This window comes from Procambarus clarkii, chromosome 78 (genome assembly GCF_040958095.1).
Source record: "Procambarus clarkii isolate CNS0578487 chromosome 78, FALCON_Pclarkii_2.0, whole genome shotgun sequence".
In the NCBI taxonomy this organism is placed as follows: Eukaryota; Metazoa; Arthropoda; class Malacostraca; order Decapoda; family Cambaridae; genus Procambarus; species Procambarus clarkii.
Window position 1 is genome coordinate 17,436,846 of NC_091227.1, and position 19,436 is coordinate 17,456,281.

Genomic DNA, 19,436 nt, shown 5'->3' on the forward strand with positions numbered 1-19,436 from the left:
AGTTGGTGACGTCATTGTTTCGTCATCAGAGGGGCTCCATCCGGGTGTCCTTTAACTGATGCCGTCATCGTGTTTTAAATATTTTACAAGATTCCCTTACAAAGGTAATCAATGAAACCATGCATGCGTATTCTAATGTTATTTCCTCATGTGAGCGTATGTTATCACAGGAGTTCGCAGCATATAATTAGAATAATCTATATTGTAATTATAAGAGAATGTCTGTCCAAGGTTGAAGGGCCAGGCTTTAAATCGGTCTAGCTTCACCCAGCTTTGCAGGGAAAGTAGTCTGGGGTACTGGACGGACATGGGCTGGTCAGGATCAGCCTTAGTTAAATACTCTACACTTAAGAAATACAGTATTAGCATTTACGGAGCACCCAATGCAACTGTCCTGGAGTCAAATGTGAAATATGGTATGTTTCCCACAGAGTTCTCAGTGCATTGCATTAAACATTTTCTGACACACATACACTCCTGGAGTATGCAGCTCCAGCCTGAAATCCATACCTAGTTAAATAAAAGACAAAGCTAGAGAAGATTCAGAGGTGTGCCACCAGATTAGTCCCAGAGCTGAGTGCCATGAGTTTTGAGGAAAGGCTACAGGAATTAAACCTCACATCCATGAAGACAGAAGAGGTAGGGGAGACATGATCATCACCTACAAAATTCTCAGGGGAATAGAGGTGGACAAAGATAAACTATTTAGCATGGGCGGAACACGAACAAGGGGCACAAGTAAAAACTGAGTACCCAAATGAGCCAGAGACATTAGAAAGATTTTTTGTGTCAGGGTAGATAATAAATAGAATGCATTACACAGTGATGTGGTGGCAGATTCTATACAGTTCCAAATGTTGTTACATTCATACAAGAGTTGTTACATTCATGTACAGCCACTAGTACGCGTAGCGTTTCGGGCAGGTCCCTGGAATACGATCCCCTGCCGCGAAGAATCGATTTTTCATCCAAGTACACATTTTACTGTTGCGTTAAACAGAGGCTACAGTTAAGGAATTGCGCCCAGTAAATCCTCCCCGGCCAGGATACGAACCCATGACATAGCGCTCGCGGAACGCCAGGCGAGTGTCTTACCACTACACCACGGAGACTGTAAATGTAGATATTATAGTGCCCAATAGGCTCAAGAACCTGGACCTAGATTCAGGAAGCTCTGTGTACTTTCTTCGTAAGTGGGTTTGCTACGAAGGTTCCTAAGTGCGCCCTAAGAAGATGCTTAGGTGCGATTCAATAAGGTATACTTAGGAAGAAAATTGTTGGTTCACCTGCGTGCCGATAGAGGTCATTACTGTGTTTCGTTTGGCCAATCAGAGAGCAGCAACATTCTTCATATTGAAGATTTAGCGCTGGCTTATCGGAGCTCTACTGCCTCCTATTTACGTCGAATTTTCTTATAAAATTAGTATATTTCGAAGTAAAACAATGTTTTTTCAACTTCTACAGCCAGCACCGACATTGTAGTAAACAAATATGTTACATTTGTTGTTTACCTACGTAATTCTAAGAGATACTGTGTAGCTGTCCTTGTTGCTCGGAAGATGCGCTGACAATTATTGTATATATTTACTGAATTTACCCAAGGGCCACTAACTATCTAGTGACCTCGAAGAGGACAGAAAGCCGGCGGCTTGTTAAAGGGCCCGCCAATTGTCTTAATGATATTTTTTTAGCTGGAATTTGGCATTTACGGCTTCAGCGGGTAGGCGGTTCCATGGGTTTATAGTCCTCTTGGTGGAAAAAAAACATCTGTTTTCAGTCCTACTTGAGAGAACATACTCTCCAACACTATATCTGTGATTGTCCTGTTATCAGTGACTTCATACCAAATGGTATGAGATATTTTGAGCTCTGTAATTACTTCATACACTCAGGAATATTGGAAGATATTCTTGTGCTGCACCCAGATTTTGCCAGTAGAGGCTAATAGATCAGCATTAAGTATTTTGTTCTCTCCTAATTCCATGTATGACTGGCCATCCTGTGAGGTGAGGATGTTGGGTGAGCTTGTAGCTGGTTTTTGATCTACACTGTGTGGTCCTTTATACAGAATAGGGAAGCAGCACATTGCTATGTATACCTAAACATGTTTAAAAATACATTGTTTGAGAGGAGTTTTGTAGAAACTGGTAAGAGTAATTATAATATAATGTTTCCATGATTCAGTGCTTACCTCTTGTGAAAATTGCTTAGAGTTGTTTAGTCAGAGTTGATTTGTTTTTTGTATTGAGGCTGGTATTTTCTAAATTGATTCCATGTACAGTATGTCTAACCATCCTGTGAGATGGGAGTATTAGATAAATTTATAGCTAGTTTTTTATCTACACTCTAATATTCCATATAGACTAGGGTAGCAGCACATTGCTGTGTATACCTAATCTTCTTAATAAAAAAAGTCAGTAATAAAGATTTTAAATTATAGTTTGTATTACAAATACAGTACTGTATTATCCTTATTAAATCATGTTGACCATGGATCATTAAGATCTCACGTTGATATGTACAAGTCATATTTCTTTTGAACTGCTAATCATTCATTAAATTGTGCATTATGTCTCAATTTTTCACTTCCTTGGATATACTGTACAGTACAAAAAGATAGGATAAAAATAAACCAGTAATATTTCTTTCATTATATTTTTCATTTAAATAACTGCATCAATATTTTTACAGCTGACAGGATTTGTTTTCCCATACAGGTGCATTATTTGTTAAACAAAATTTGGTTTATTGTTACACACAATGGTGCTACATAGCCTTCCCAGCTTGGTGCCTTCTTTTAATACTTACTGATTAAAAAATAAATAATAAATACATTTTATTCAGGAAAAGTACATACAGTTGATTTACAAACATAATGATGGATTTATAGGCAGAGCTAGTACATACAATACCTAAAGCCACTAATACTCATAGCATTTCGGGCAAGGTGTGGGGGAAAAAAAAACACAGACTAAAACTTAATAGTAATCGGGATTAGGTATAAATTGTGTTGAAAGAAGGAATAAAAAATACAAGAAGGGGGTTAACATAGCTTAAATCAGCAATTGCACATGTTGGTGAACAGCGTTGTTTAAAAAATAGCAAGACATGGGTTGACATTTAGGAGGTATGTTAGGTTACATGGAGTTAATTTGGCAGTACTTGGTTTAACTCTTAAACTGGTTGAGAGAGGTACAGTCTTTGACATGATTCGGGAGGTCATTCCACATTCTGGGTCCCTTGATTTGTAGAGCACTTCTAGTTTGGTTACACACAGCCAAATTGAGTAACAGGAAGAGGTCTTGGACACAAATTTGTTCCATGCTAAATGTAGAGGAATCAGCCGAGTATTCCTCAAATAAAATAAGTTGCCTCAGCTTATAAGGAAAATAAAATAATCATTTCTCAAATAAGTAGCTGCCTCACCTCACTGCTACATAGCCTTCCCGGCATGGTGCCTTCTTTTGATAATTACTTGTTCCACACCCAAATTGTATAACAGGAAGAGGTCTTGGACCCCTACTTCCCTCTTTTAATAATCTATATAGTCATAATTATAGCTTTAAGTATTCAATGAATAAAGTTTTTGACATTTTAACCCTTTTCCTTACCTAACATCATTTGTGCAGCATATTTTTATTTTATGTCTCACCCAGATTTAATTTCAAAATAAAACCAAACTAAATAAATTAGAAATGGGTATGTATAGCTAAGGTACACCCTTACTACTAGGTGAACAGGCGCATTTGGTGATAGTAAATGATCCAATCAGGCAGGGCTTATCACCTTCTCTCATATTTCATGTTCACCAGTGTTTATTTACTTAATAACTACTGGTATAATATCTTGCTATTATAAAACTAATTCTACTATCATCAAACACATATTTACTTCAAGTTTCAAGCAGAGAATGCATATATAACTAACACGAAGGATTCCTCTTCACTAGATTCACCAGCTATAATATTTTGGTCATGTTCCAATATCATAAATCGATCCCAGTGTTATGTAGTAGAGAAAAAATTACTTATATCCAGTTTACGTAAAGCTACGAGTGGTCGAAACCACACTTAAATCCAGGAATGAACTTACGAAGGTTTTTCCACTTAGGGTAGTTAATTGAATACGGACGTAGCCGCCACGAAGGCGCTAAGACGGAAAACGCTCTTAGCTAAGAGAAAAAACCTTCGTAAGTACCTTCCTGAATCCGGCCCCAGGTCGTGTAACTTTTTGCACATCCTAGTCCATGGGTTAAGGTGCACATCTGTGGTTATCCATAACATTGGTTCGATCGTGCTGTCCTGCTCTAAAGATTATATCATTGATTTATCACATTGTGTACAATATCTTTATACATTTAATATTTTTTATGTTCGACATACAATACTGTGGTGTAAATACTTTCTAATGAAAGGATTCTAAATGGGAAATTGTAAACAACGCGCCACCTTAGGGATGGCATGTGACTGAAAGCTTTATTGTACAGATTTTAATGGACAACAAGATCCACAGCATTCACCCTTTATTTGTGCACATGATAGGACATACATTTGTGCATAATTTGATGCAGAAATCCCATGGAAAAAGCACTGTTTGAATTTTTTAGTAATATTAATTTAAAATTATCAGTCTTGGAGGAATTCTGCATTATCTAGATGCCAAATTCATTGTACAGGTCACTGGCTAGATTAAAATCCCTATCTTGGACCAGGTTCCCATGTAGTACAAAATCCACTGAATTTATATTCAATATAGTATTGTATAGTGAATATTCTTTGCTTGAGCCAGTGAGCCCAACCACCTTACTGATACATCTCAGCGTAATACTGTAATGGGAAGGAGAGATACTGTATACAGTATAGTAACGGGAGGAACACGCAGTCAACAAGGTAGTACCGATAAAATCCTGATATACCATATAATTCAACATGACAAATGCACTATTGAAAGGAGAAGATAATTATATATTATGGTAAAAGGTTTACTATGAAATACAAAAGTACATATTTAACAATAATACATATGGCCTGCATTAATATATATTTTATACACTAAGTATAGTACTGTATAAACTGTTATACATACTCTACTTACAACCTGTAACTATATTTTAGAAATTCTAAATTTTGATACAGTCAAAATAAGAAATTAAGGAATGATATGTTTCCTTTGTAACCATAAAACAACAACTTTGCATAACTAAGCAAAATGGAAGAGGAGGCAGTCCTAAAAGAGGAATTAACAATTTACTGTAGAATCTGTCTTTATCCCCATGAACGCCCCTCTGATGGAGTAACCACAACTGAAACCTATTCAGGTAGCCCTATCTTAACATGCTCTTCTGATTTGTCCTCTTTCCTTTATGTCTAAGAATTATTAGCCAGCAGTAACTGGTTGGAGTTAATGTAATTTCATGATCAAAAAGATATTATGCAGTTGATGTCACCTCTAAGAAAACTATAAAATCAGTGCTAGTGACTGATAACTTTGCCTGTCATCCGATCAGGTGACAGCCTGGCTCTACTGAATGGACAGTACTGTACTGTACTCCAAAAGTCTCCCTTCCCCCATACTGACTGCCTACCATTCCACTCCCAATTCCCTTTCACTCTTCTATTTCTAACGTGGTGATCAAGTCTTCCTTTTATGTCTAATATGGAGGCTATCTACTGTACTAATGTGGTTGTCACTCGAGGATCAACTCGTATGGTACTTCATATTCCAGGATATTTCAAGCTTTGACCTTCATGCTATTGCCTTTTACACTGGCATGAATGACATGATAATGTTATGGGACAATACAAATTTGTCCATTTGTTAAAGAAAAAAAAGGACAAGCTGCTTACAAGAAACTTTTGGATGGGAAGTATAACAAGAATTATATAGTGCAGGCTACACAAATTAAAAGATTAACAAACCAAGCCATTTTGTAACTCATGCACATCATCAAATGTTGGCACTGTTCCATATTGCACATCATAATACAAACCTGGCACCATTAGCTAGTTTATTAAAACTAAAATTGTCACTGTCATTCAGCAGTACAATTTTAATACAAGTATGGTGAGGCAATTATACATTTCCATTCAACCAAAAACAATCGATAATATAGAACTGTTTATATATTGGACCATGGAGGTGTCATTGGCTGTGGGTTTTGAAGGTAGGACATCACAACTGCAGAAATGGACAACCTGAAATGTTAATATAATTAGTAAATTATTTGTGACAAGCAAATAAAAGTATATTTGTTTAATTATGATAATTTACTTTGAAAATTATAACTATTAGCCAGTAACAATGGGTTGGATTAATGTAATTTAAATTACATTCAATAACAAAAGACAATTATGCAAGTGTTGTCACCCTTAGGAAAATCATGAAGTCAATGCTATAGTGACTCACAAGTAAGTTCAGAAAACTACTGACAGGGCTCTCCTAAAAATAACAAATCAGAGCAAGAGAGATTGTTGAAACACAGGGAATACAGAGGACATACTCAGCACACAAACACAATAAAGTACATAAATTATTGGGACCATTTGAAGCTCCCAAAATGTACTCTGGAAAGGAGACAAGAGAGGTATCATGTACTGTATACATGGACTGAACTCCAGGTCCAAAATTTGCACAGTATTATAACAGTGGAGCGAACAATATGGTAGGAAATGCAGAATAGCGCAAGTGAAGAAAAAATGTGCCACAGAAACAGTCATAGAACACTGTATGAATATCCAGGTCCAAAATTTGCACAATATTATAACAGATGCTATACCGATGATGATACTTTTCAAAACGCTTGTGCTCTCTAGAGTGGAGTACTGCTGCACAATGACAGCCCCTTTCAAAGCTGGAGAAATTGCTGACCTGGAGAGTGTGCAGAGATCCTTTACTGCTAGAATCCACTCAGTAAAACATCTAAACTATTAGGACCGACTAAAGAGCCCAAATCTCTACTCCCTTGAGCGCAGGCGGGAGAGATACATAATAATTTACACGTGGAAAATATTAGAGGGGCTGGTCCCAAACCTGCACACAGAAATAACATCACATGAGACCAGAAGACATGGAAGGATGTGCAGAATACCCCCGTTGAAAAGCGGAGGTGCAACAAATACTCCGAGAGAGAACTATCAACATCAGAGGCCCGAGACTGTTCAACACGCTTCCGCTACACATAAGGGGCATAACTGGCCGACCCCTCACAGTGTTCAAGAGAGAACTGGATAAGCACCTCCAAAGGATACCTGATCAACCAGGCTGTGACTCATACGTCAGGCTGCGAGCAGCCGCGTCCAACAGCCTGGTTGATCAGTTCAGCAACCAAGAGCCTGGTCGACGACCGGGCCGCGGGGACGCTAAGCCCCGGAAGCACCTCAAGGTAACCTCAAGGTAAGGTAAGGTAGTGGAGCGAACAATATGGTAGGAAATGCAGAATAGCGCAAGTGAAGAATAAAGGTGCCACAGGAACAATCATAGAACACTGTATGAATATCAAAGGACCACGGCTCCTTAATATCCTCACAGCAAATAAAATAAGTATGGCTGGAACAAAAGTATTTCTTCAAGAAAAAATTAGAGTTTCCTGCAAGAAGTGCTGGACTAACTAGATTGTAAGTGGGAATATGGCCCTGCAGGCCACTCCAAGCAACAGTCTACTGGACCAAGATCTTGCACGTCATGCCTGGCCCAGGCCAGGCTTGGAGAAAAGAAATCCCAGAACCCCCTTATCCAGGTACAAATCCAGATCCAGGTAATGAAATGCCCTTTTCAGGCATGTAGTCAATCGCTCACCTCCCAGTCCTGTTCTCTTCCTTATAGAATATTTGGGGGTTCCATTTGGCTCAACGAGCGGGGATGGCAGGCTAGCTGGGACTTTAGGTGACCTGACCCACCATATGATGGTGGTCAGGCACATCATGGTTCAACCTGTCCTCTTGAAAATTACGTCGCTTTTCGTTCGAATGCATGCTATATCCAAAAATGAACGTAATTTGAAATGAAATTGGCTCACGAAAGTGACATACTGTCGCGTTTTCTCTAAGTCCTCTGGCTTACTTGGAAAGGTTAGGAGAGGAAACTTTCATTTAACGTTTTTCATAGCTTTTGAAACTTGGACAATTTCCTGCCCTCCTAACCTACGAGAGGACCCTTAACTTACTGTTTTGAAACAAAATCCAAAATTTATTTTAATTTTTTTATTTTTAAATTACGTCCATTTTCGGCCATACAGTATGGGCAAACGACCAAATTCAGACGTAATTTGTAAGAGGACAGGTTGCACAGTTAGGGTATTTACCCCGTCACAATGTTTATTTGCCTTAGTACACCAGGTTTTGGCCTTGTGTAAAGTAAAGTATATGTTAAAATGTGACATGCTATGAGGACAGGTTGTACCTTTATGGGTTTAGTAATATACAAATTTCAGAAGAAAACAAGATAAACCTTACATGAAGCTGCTGAGCATTTGTTTCGTATCGTCATTGACTCTCGAGTTGGCAAAGCTGATGCAGGAGCAGTATAGCGCAACCCAAGCACACCACTTCAACTGCAAGTAAGAAATAATGAGTTCACTATAGAGTATCATTTATAACAACAATGTCTAAAATTTCTATAATCATAGTTTTAATAATACAGTATTTGGAGGATTAAAATTCATAAAGTGAGTAGAAATCACATTCCTCAATATAAGTATTATAAGATTAAAACCCTAAATAAGAAAATGATCCAAGATAAAGTCTGATATTATTTACTTAAAACATGTACTGTACTATATATGTGAAAATTAAGCATTTAATACTGTATAATTAAACATCTTTTTCTGGTAGGCCCTTGATTTACCCATCTTCCACCAGATGACAGCCCTGAGGTTACCTGAGGTTTCAATCAACTTGCCTAAAAGGTCAACACTTCAAAAACGAAGGGTGAACAGGAGCACTGTCCAGAGCGAACGATGCACTAGAACCCCTACCCCAGCCAGGAACCAGGAAATATGGATCTACACATGGCCCAAAGCTGGATCCGAAGAACTCAACTGAAGCAGACTGAGGCTAAAATACTGCACTGCCAGCTATCAAAGATTGATCTACCTTCCCTTCCCGCCCAACCACTTGGGCTAGACAGTAGAGCGAAGGCCCATTTTTTTGCAAGCCGGTTTTCAATCCCCGACTGTCCAAGTGGTTGGGCACAATTTCGTCCCCATGTCCCATCAAAAATCCTTATATTGATCCCTTCCAAATGCTATATAGTTATAATGATTTAGTGATTTCTCCTAATAATTCCCTTCCCTTCCCTTTCCCTCCAGAAAGTAGAAAGGGTGTAAAAAGAGAGGCAAACCACAAGGAATACAACTAAGAAGATTCCTGATCTAGAACTGCTCGCTGGAAAGCACGACAGGCCGCATATAGTGTAAATATGCAACCACATCCCACAGCAGCAGCTCAAACAACTAGAGTAATGCTATCAAGGCAATCTTTGAAGACAACACAAATGGTGAAACCAGCTGGGAAGAACCCTGCTCTAAACATAATTACACCTGATCAACCAGGCTGTGACTCATACGTCAGGCTGCGAGCAGCCGCATCCAACAGCCTGGTTGATCAGTCCGGCAACCAGGAGGCCTGGTCGACGACCGGGCCGCGGGGACGCTAAGCCCCGGAAGCACCTCAAGGTAACACTGAGAAGAGCTCCAGAGTTGCACAAAAATGGAGACCCTATGCCAAATGGATCTAAAATTTGTGGTCCAACATGATCTATTACAGTATGTACTTATCATTTTGACAATGGCATATGATAGAGCAATCATTGGCAAACAATTCCATTTAAAAATCATTATTACAGTATATGACAATTATTGGTGGTCCCAACATAACATAATGACCAGGATTTACACAAACTCAACCATTCTTGACATAAATCCCAGTAAATTGAGGGTACCGGTAGTATAGTCGAGTTCGTTCTTGACTCGCAATCTAGAATTCTGGGTTCAAATCCCAGGCAAGATAGAAATGGTGGGTGTGTATCCTATCACCTAATGTACCTGTTCACCTAGCAGGAAATAGGTACCCAAAAGTCAGTCAGCTTATTGTGGGGTTGCATACTGGGGAGGGTCAGTAATTAGACCCTAGGGATAGGGGGGAAAGGGGGGGGGGAACCTGGATACAAACCTAACATGTACTGTATGTATAACCTGGCTGCCAGTCCTCCAACACAATGAATTATTATTATTAATAAATTATTCGCAAAAAATTCTTTTATGATGCGTCTTGATTATGGCATATGATACTGATCACGGATAATTTGGTATTAAAATTATAGATGTACACACACACAACTTTATTGAAACCAAACATTCAAAAGGAGAGAACTTTTTCACCAAGCTTGAGAGAGGAAATGAGGAAGGGATAGTCTCACACCCTCCCTCCCTCCCTCTTCCCCCATGCCCAGCATTCAGCCGACTGCTGTTGCTTTGTCACACTTTTGGCTCACTTCACGCTCATGCCATAAATTTTTCAGTAAAGTGAAAATGTATTTTGACTTAATTACAATCTTCGGCACAATAATTACCGAATAATGGACATCCATGTTAGTCACAAGGGTTGAGTTGACGGTTCTCCAACCTCCTATCAATTAAAAAACTAGAAAGATCAGGCCTATGTGACAGGTATTGAAGTATTATTAGTGTGACTCCAACTGTACACAGAAGATGATGCAAGGCACCAACATGGCACACGAGTCAGAATCAGACATAACACACACTAAAATACCCAGCAACAGGCCTGGCCACGTGGACCGAGTCCCAAGCAGTACTGATGTAATGGCAACTCAAAAGGAGAAGCCCTGACTAGGACAACACCCAGAATCTTGAAAAATATTACTGGTGGGAATGGGTAATACAAACTAGCTACAAGGCAGAGAGTTGAGAAACTAAATCAGAATGAATGAACAGCTAAGGGCACACAAGATGGGTGCCTTAAACTGACAAGTGAAGCATGAATATAAATACAAAAAGCATGGCTCCCACAGAAAATGTTCCCATGAATGCCAACATCACTTACATACAATATACAGTAGTTCATAAAATATGAGTCGAAAACAAAAAAAACTGAGCAAGCTAGTGCCAGGATGAATAGGGATGATAGTGGTAGACAATAGGGATGATACCGTGGGCTTCAGAACAGACCCTATAATGCCAGAAACCCAAAACTTACTCTCATCATTAGACCACACATGCTGAAGATCATGCCTAGTACATTCATGTAGTCAGTAGTTGGATCTTCACCAGGGGCCCCTGGAGTCCCTTGTGCTGATGGTTTGTACCTGTCAATGGTCAAATTACATTATATTGCAGTTGGTATGTATAAAAATGTAATATTAATGTATTATTATTATTACTGTATCAGTAAGGTGTTATTGATCAAATAAGTAACATTAAAGCATGAGTGAGAAGGCAAATAAAATGAATTCAATAAACACAGGTTTTATAATTCTCTTTGCAAGAAGTGATTAGTTATGGAAAATCAGGAGGGAAGATGAGAGAACATATTACAAATACAAACAACAATGAAGTTCAATAATTACTGTACACAAACCCTCACAAAAGTAACATTTGAAAAAAAAAAAATACAGCACTGAATGTAATGAAACACCATTTTCTGGGTGAGCCCAGAGGCTCCCTGGAGCCTACAAGGCTCTCCACAGAAAAGATTTTGAAAAGTTTTTTACTTGTATCGTACTTAAGTATGATTTCCCATTGGGACAAAGCCAGTTAGGTTTATCAAGGTCCCCTCTAGGCCAACTACTAGTCTTTCCCAAGATGCAACCAACAATAGTTGCCCAACTCCTAGGTACTTATTTACAGCTAGGTGAACACTGGCATCGGGCAAAAGCAAACGTGCCAAACGTCCCTGTCCTGCGGCAGAAATCAATCCCGAACGTTTCAATTGCGAGCTGACTGTGTTGACCACTACACTACAGTATTTTGAGGTTATCTTGAGACGATTTCGGGGCTTGGCGTCCCCGTGGCCCAATCCTCGACCAGGCCTCCTTTTTGTTACACCCCCCAGGAAGCAGCCAGTAGCAGCTGTCTAACTCTCAGGTACTTATTTACTGCTAGGTAACAGGGGCATCAGGGTGAAAGAAACTCTGCCCATTTGTTTCCACCTCCACTGGGGATCAAACCCGGAACCTTAGGAATACAAATCCGGAGCGCTGTCCACTCAGCCGTTAGGCCCCCCCTGACTACAATATTATTCACTACAATGGGTTATTTGTACAAATGAATCGCCATTATCTGTACATTCTTGTAAAGCCACTAACATGCATAGCATTTTAGGCAAATCTTAAAGCTAACGCAAAATTTGCAGTGAATTTTAAATTATTGTACAAGGGAAACAGTTAATCTTAAGAGAACAAATCTACAAGGGGCCGTGACGAGGATTCGAACTTGCGTCCAAGAGCATCCCAGACGCTGCCTTAATCGACTGAGCTACGACATGGTATAAGAATTGCAACCAGAAATTCTTCTGAATTTACTTGGATCCTGCAGCCTCTCCGAGAGACAAACCATGATTTTACACAACTCCCCCCATGCACTCGAGCTATGTCAATAGGCCGTTCTACCTCTTCGCCCTTACTTCATTATACACAGAAATCACAATAGCGTGACATCTAAGCTAAGCTAATTGTTAAGCGAGAGGTAAGGTAGTAATAAGGGTGATGAGAAATTATGTTGATGGAGTGCATTTGTAGATAGTACAGCGCTAGATGAGTAATTAGCACAATGTGGGATACTAAAGTGAAGACATTGGGTTAGGAAAATGGTCTCTCTATATAGAGACCTGCATAGAGAATCTTAGAGATATTTCAGCAGTGATGTTCATGCAGAACATCACAAACATTCTTATTTCATACAATTCGGAAGTTTAAAATCTGAGTTAGTATTAAGGAACAGAGCTTTGCAAGTGTTTATAATGTGAAGAGAATGAAGAGTACGGATTAAATGTTTAGTATGTCCAGGGGTTTGAGCAAAGAGGCTGTATGTTGTCTGAAAACAGAATTTATAATAGTTGAGGGTATCACAGTGTAATCAACTCTCATACCAGGAACAGTTGAGGGCCACAGCACTAACACTTCAAACCAGACATGACTTAGCAGACCTCATTGAAATTTCAAAATACTGAACAATTTGGAGGATGTTGATCCAGATAATGTCTTATAAAAGCTCAACAAACCACAACATAGGACTGAAAACAAGAGATGCCTTTTACCCCCATACGGTTATAAACTCATGGAACTGCCTACCTGCCAAACATAATTGCCCAAACTCTTACATTTTAAAATCCAACTGGAAAAAAATAATCAAGGCAAATGAGGGGACTTTGGACAAGCTTTTCTGTTCTCGTCGAGGCCACTAATACGTTAGTGGCCCTCAGGTAAAGTCAGGTAAAAATCGGTTGCCTTCCCCCTTGACTCCCAATTGGGGATCCTGGGTTCAATTCCCAGTCAGGACAGATATGGCTGGGCACATTTCCTTTCACCTAATTCTTCTGTTTACCTAGCAGTAAACAGGTACTCGGAAATTAAACAACTGTTGTGGGTAGGATGATATAAATACTGTACTTTGTAAAGAAAACCAGATACAGTACTGTAATAACAAAATATATTTAAATTAAGATTATAGTGCATTTTAAAATCTGGTTATGTGGTCGCTGATGGAGAGTTTCCATAAATACGTAACTAACATGAAACTGGCCGCTAACAGTTTCATGTCAATGGCTGCTTCGGCCAGCTGCATTTAGTTCAATAAACATTTCTGTATATTACCTGTTGATGGTTTTAACAGTTCTTCACACACAGCCTGGCCTTTATACGGGTCATGAAAGGTCTACCAGAACCTAGTGAGTTACTTGAAACACCTAACATTTTTATGCAAACTTTGTACAAAATTATTAATTACTACTATACACTGATAACACAACTGTTGTTTTCCAATAGTTGTGTTAGTCCTACATTGCTTTTTTATCACTAGTAAAACGGTCTGTAATAATGTGTCACCCTGTACACATGACTGTTCACCAATGGATTGGAAAATTTACCTAACCTTACCCAGGCTAACTCAAACCAACCAAGCCTAACACAGCCTAATCTTGGCTAATACATCCTAACGTATCAAACTTTATGGATGGTACTTTTTGGACATGAAATAATTCGACGATGCTCGTTTTCCCGTTTGTTAAAACCATATACACTATACTGTTATGGTAGGATGTATTAGCTTAGGTTAAGCTGTACTGGACTCCATTGGTTTGGGTTAGGTTGATTCTTGGTTTGGTTAGTTTAGGTTGGGTTGAGCTAGGTTATCTTGAGATGATTTCGGGGCTTAGCGTCCCCGCAGCCCGGTCCTCGATCAGGCCTCCTTTTTTGTTACACCCCCACCAGGAAGCAGCCCGTAGCAACTGTAACTCCCAGGTACCTATTTACTGCTAGGTAACAGGGGCATCAGGATGAAAAACATTTTGCCCATTTGTCTCTGCCTTCACCGGGGATCGAACCCGGAAACCCTAGGTTAGATAGGTTTTAACATTTGTTTGCGAGTCATCGTGTATGTGGTATGACTTGTATCTGATTTAATATGGTCTTATCTGTCAAAACTAAAAATTAAGTAAAAATCTTATATACCTTCTTGTATATAAATAAATAAATGAGCTTTGTTTAACCCTCGCCATTTCTTTTCAAACTCCAAACAAAATGGGAGTAAAAAATCATTTCAACAAGGCTAGTTTTCTGATAAAAATGTACTACTAAGTTAGACTTGGTTATGTTTTTTTTTTTTTTTTTTTTTTTTTTTTGGAGATATATACAAGAGTTGTTACATTCTTGTACAGCCACTAGTACGCGTAGCGTTTCGGGCAAGTCCTTAATCCTATGGTCCCTGGAATACGATCCCCTGCCGCGAAGAATCGTTTTTTCATCCAAGTACACATTTTACTGTTGCGTTAAACAGAGGCTACAGTTAAGGAATTGCGCCCAGTAAATCCTCCCCGGCCAGGATACGAACCCATGACATAGCGCTCGCGGAACGCCAGGCGAGTGTCTTACCACTACACCACGGAGACTGCTCGAATGGCTGTATAAAATACCGAACTATAATACCCTAAATCCCACCCATATAGGTGTACAGACAAGTAATTCTTTAAACATCACACCAAAGCATTGTACAGAGACAAGAAAACCCATGCCTATATAAGAACGAATTGTCCATATGATGACCTACTAACTTCCCCACACACACACACAGATCCTCATCATTACACAATAATAACATCTTGCACTACAATATCCCCCCTACATTCACTTACCTAACAATCTTATCCACTCTCCATGGGTCAGAGCTGTTGTTTGACGTCTGCATTTTGAGTGGGAATGTTGCTGGCGAGCTGCTCCTGTATGTCGTCTGCTGGTCCACAACAGTACTGGTGGAGGGCTAGGGTTCCGGGCCACGGGGACCTCGGTTGCCAGATCCAAACTGCGGTAAGTACCCAATTTGTAATAAGAGTAATATATATATATATATTATATATAATGTATATATTGTTAAATATGACCGAAAAGGTAAGATTAATAATTCTACCACGAATTTTCTCAATATTTCTTATGTTTCTTTTTTACTGTGGATGGTAATTGAAAAATCAATTCTCCAAAATTCATTTTTATTTCTAGTCTGACGCGAGGCTTGAACGCGTTTCGTAATAACTTGTTACATTTTCAGAGACTTTAGTTTATACACACACAACTGTAACCTGAGAACACTAAACAGTTTTACTTATGCTAACATTAAACAGCTTGTCTTATATACTCGCATTTGGGTGAGGATGTGTTGCAACAGTTTTGGAAGAGGTGAACAAACTTTTAACCAACGCAAAACACGGAACAATGGGTATAAATTGGATAAATGAGAGGGAAGAATGGGAGTAACTGCAAAGGGCCTATTGACCCATACTTCCTCTTGATGCTTCTATATTGGTACGGAGTCTTGAAGTGGGTAGAATATAGTTGTGCATCAATTGGCTGTTGATTGCTGGTGTTGACTTCTTGATGTGTAGTGCCTCACAGATGTCAAGCTGCCTGCTATCGCTGTATCTATCGATTTCTGTGTTGTTTGTTAAGACTTCTCTGGTGATGGCCTGGTTGTGGGAAGAGATATGTTTCTTAATGGAGCCCTGTTGCTTATGCATTGTTAATCGCCTGGAAAGAGATGTTGTTGTCTTGCCTATATACTGAGTTCTTTGAGGCTTACAGTCCCCAAGTGGGCATTCGAAGGTATAGACGACGTTAGTCTCCTTTAAGGCGTTCTGCTTTGTGTCAGGAGAGTTTTTCATGAGTAGGTTGGCTGTTGTTTTGGTTTTATAGTAAATTGTCAATTGTATCTTCTGATTTTTGTCTGTAGGGATAACGTTCCTATTAACAATATCTTTCAGGACCCTTTCCTCCGTTTTATGAGCTGTGGAAAAGAAGTTCCTGTAAAATAGTCTAATAGGGGGTACAGGTGTTGTGTTGACCAGACCACACACTAGAAATTGAAGGGACAATTCGACGTTTCGGTCCGTCCTGGACCATTCTCAAGTCGATTGTCAATCGACAATCGACTTGAGAATGGTCCAGGACGGACCGAAACGTCGTCGTCCCTTCAATTTCTAGTGTGTGGTCTGGTCAACATACTTCAGCCACGTTATTGTGACTCATCGCCTGCAGGTGTTGTGTTAGTTGACTCTTCAGAGGTTGCATGGTGTTTCACCTTCCTTTTTATGATGTCTTCAACGAAACCATTGGAGAAGCCGTTGTTGACTAGGACCTGCCTTACCCTACAGAGTTCTTCATCTACTTGTTTCCATCCTGAGCTGTGGCTTAGAGCACGGTCGACATAAGCGTAGACAACATTCCCCTTGTACTTGTCTGGGCAGCCAACCCTATGCCCTACCAAGAACCCACCCGAAGCCGGACAGACACTCACCTGGAGCCCGAACAGTCAAACACCCAGAGCCTGCCAGTTTAGTAAACTGGAGCCTGCCAGTTGAGTGAACCGGAGCCCGCCAGTTGAGTGAACTGGAACCCGTCAGTTGAGTACCTGGAGCCCGCCCCGAGCCCTACCGAGAACCCATCCCGATCCCTACAGAGAACCCACCCCGAGCCCGACCAAGAACCTACCCCGAGCCCTACAAAGGTTCCCCAAGCCCGAGAGCCTATCCCGATCCCGAAAGAGCCCACCCCGAGCCTGACCGGGAGCCAACCCCAAACCCTACCAAGAACCCACCCCCAAGCACTACCAAGAACCCACCCCCAAGCCCTACCAAGAACCCACCCCCAAGCCCTATCAAGAACCCACCCCCAAGCCCTACCAAGAACCCAGCCCCAATACCTACCAAGAACCCACCCCAAGCCCTACCAAGAACCCACCCGAAGCCGGACAGACACCCACCTGGAGCCCGAACAGTCACCCACCCGGAGCCCGACCAGTCAAACACCCGGAGCCCGCCAGTTTAGTAAACCGGAGCCCGCCAGTTGAGTGAACCGGAGCCCGCCAGTTGAGTGAACTGGAACCCGTCAGTTGAGTACCTGGAGCCCGCCCCGAGCCCTACCGAGAACCCATCCCGATCCCTACAGAGAACCCGCCCCGAGCCCTACCCATAACCCACCCCGAGCTCTATAGAGTACCCACCCTGAGCCCGACCAAGAACCTACCCCGAGCCCTACAGAGGTACCCCAAGCCCGAGAGCCTATCCCGATCCCGAAAGAGCCCACCCCGAGCCTGACCGGGAGCCAACCCCAAACCCTACCAAGAACCCACCCCCAAGCCCTACCAAGAACACACCCCCAAGCCCTACCAAGAACCCACCCCCAAGCCCTATCAAGAACCCAGCCCAAAGCCCTACCAAGAACCCACCCGAAGCCGGACAGACACCCATCTGGAGCCCGAACAGTCACCCACCCGGAGCCCGACCAGTCAAACACCCGGAGCCCGCCAGTTTAGTAAACCGGAGCCCGCCAGTTGAGTGAACCGGAGCCCGCCAGTTGAGTGAACTGGAACCCAGTCAGTTGAGTACCTGGAGCCCGCCCCGAGCCCTACCGAGAACCCACCCTGAGCCCGACCAAGAACCTACCCCGAGCCCTACAGAGGTTCCCTAAGCCCGAGAGCCTATCCCGATCCCGAAAGAGCCCACCCCGAGCCCTACCGAGAACCCACCCCCCAAGCCCTACCGAGAACCCACCCCCCAAGCCCTACCGAGAACCCACCCCCCAAGCCCTACCGAGAACCCACCCCCCAAGCCCTACCTGAGAACCCACCCCCCAAGCCCTACCGAGAACCCACCCTCCCAAGCCCTACCGAGAACCCACCCCCCCAAGCCCTACCGAGAACCCACCCCCCAAGCCCTACCGAGAACCCACCCCCCAAGCCCTACCGAGAACCCACCCCCCAAGCCCTACCGAGAACCCACCCCCCAAGCCCTACCGAGAACCCACCCCCAAGCCCTACCGAGAACCCACCCCCCAAGCCCTACCGAGAACCCACCCCTCAAGCCCTACCGAGAACCCACCCCCAAGCCCTACCGAGAACCCAGCCCCAAAGCCCTACCAAGAACCCAGCCCTAATACCTACCAAGAACCCACCCCAAGCCCTACCAAGAACCCACCCGAAGCTGGACAGACACCCACCTGGAGCCCGAACAGTCACCCACCCGGAGCCCGACCAGTCAAACACCCGGAGCCCGCCAGTTTAGTAAACCGGAGCCCGCCAGTTGAGTGAACCGGAGCCCGCCAGTTGAGTGAACTGGAACCCGTCAGTTGAGTACCTGGAGCCCGCCCCGAGCCCTACCGAGAACCCACCCTGAGCCCGACCAAGAACCTACCCGAGCCCTACAGAGGTTCCCCAAGCCCGAGAGCCTATCCTGATCCCGAAAGAGCCCACCCCGAGCCCTACTGAGAACCCACCCCCCAAGCCCTACCGAGAACCCACCCCCCAAGCCCTACCGAGAACCCACCCCAAGCCCTACCAAACCCACCCCAAGCCCTACCAAAACCCACCCCCAAGCCCTACCAAGAACCCAGCCCTAATACCTACCAAGAACCCACCCCAAGCCCTACCAAGAACCCACCCGAAGCTGGACAGACACCCACCTGGAGCCCGAACAGTCACCCACCCGGAGCCCGACCAGTCAAACACCCGGAGCCCGCCAGTTTAGTAAACCGGAGCCCGCCAGTTGAGTGAACCGGAGCCCGCCAGTTGAGTGAACTGGAACCCGTCAGTTGAGTACCTGGAGCCCGCCCCGAGCCCTACCGAGAACCCACCCTGAGCCCGACCAAGAACCTACCCCGAGCCCTACAGAGGTTCCCCAAGCCCGAGAGCCTAACCCGATCCCGAAAGAGCCCACCCCGACCCC

The 19,436-nt window shown here is 42.5% G+C and overlaps 1 protein-coding gene and 1 long non-coding RNA gene across 6 annotated transcripts; one reads left to right on the top strand and one right to left on the bottom strand.

Moving 5' to 3' along the window:
- The first annotated feature begins 24 nt into the window (after positions 1-24).
- LOC123746105 (uncharacterized) lies at positions 25-14,716 on the top strand. Of its 5 annotated transcripts, none has more exons than XR_006771458.2 (3): positions 25-104; positions 8,429-8,554; positions 8,856-14,716. It is a non-coding gene; the product is annotated as an uncharacterized lncRNA (long non-coding RNA). The 5 variants fall into 5 exon arrangements; XR_006771455.2 differs by lacking the exon at positions 25-104 and adding an exon at positions 231-416; XR_011224967.1 differs by lacking the exon at positions 25-104 and adding an exon at positions 1,832-1,850.
- Positions 4,446-15,498, bottom strand: LOC123746104 (protein Asterix-like). Its single transcript, XM_069314106.1, has 4 exons — positions 15,360-15,498; positions 11,211-11,319; positions 8,451-8,548; positions 4,446-6,194 (listed from the first exon to the last, which is right to left on the bottom strand). Exons 1-4 carry the CDS (start codon positions 15,410-15,412, stop codon positions 6,119-6,121), a joined length of 336 nt encoding a protein of 111 aa, XP_069170207.1. The 5' UTR covers positions 15,413-15,498; the 3' UTR covers positions 4,446-6,118.
- Between the last annotated feature and the right edge of the window lie 3,938 nt (positions 15,499-19,436).

Bases quoted from the DNA above. Each gene is read 5' to 3' on its own strand.
- LOC123746104 (XM_069314106.1), bottom strand. From the start codon at position 15,412: ATGCAGACGTCAAACAACAGCTCTGACCCATGGAGAGTGGATAAGATT. The intron at 8,549-11,210 runs GTAAGTTTTGGG...TCTTACTTGCAG, and splicing joins TGTGTGGTCTAATGATGAGA to TTGAAGTGGTGTGCTTGGGT. The intron at 6,195-8,450 runs GTAAGGTTTATC...TTAACATTTCAG, and splicing joins CAAATGCTCAGCAGCTTCAT to GTTGTCCATTTCTGCAGTTG.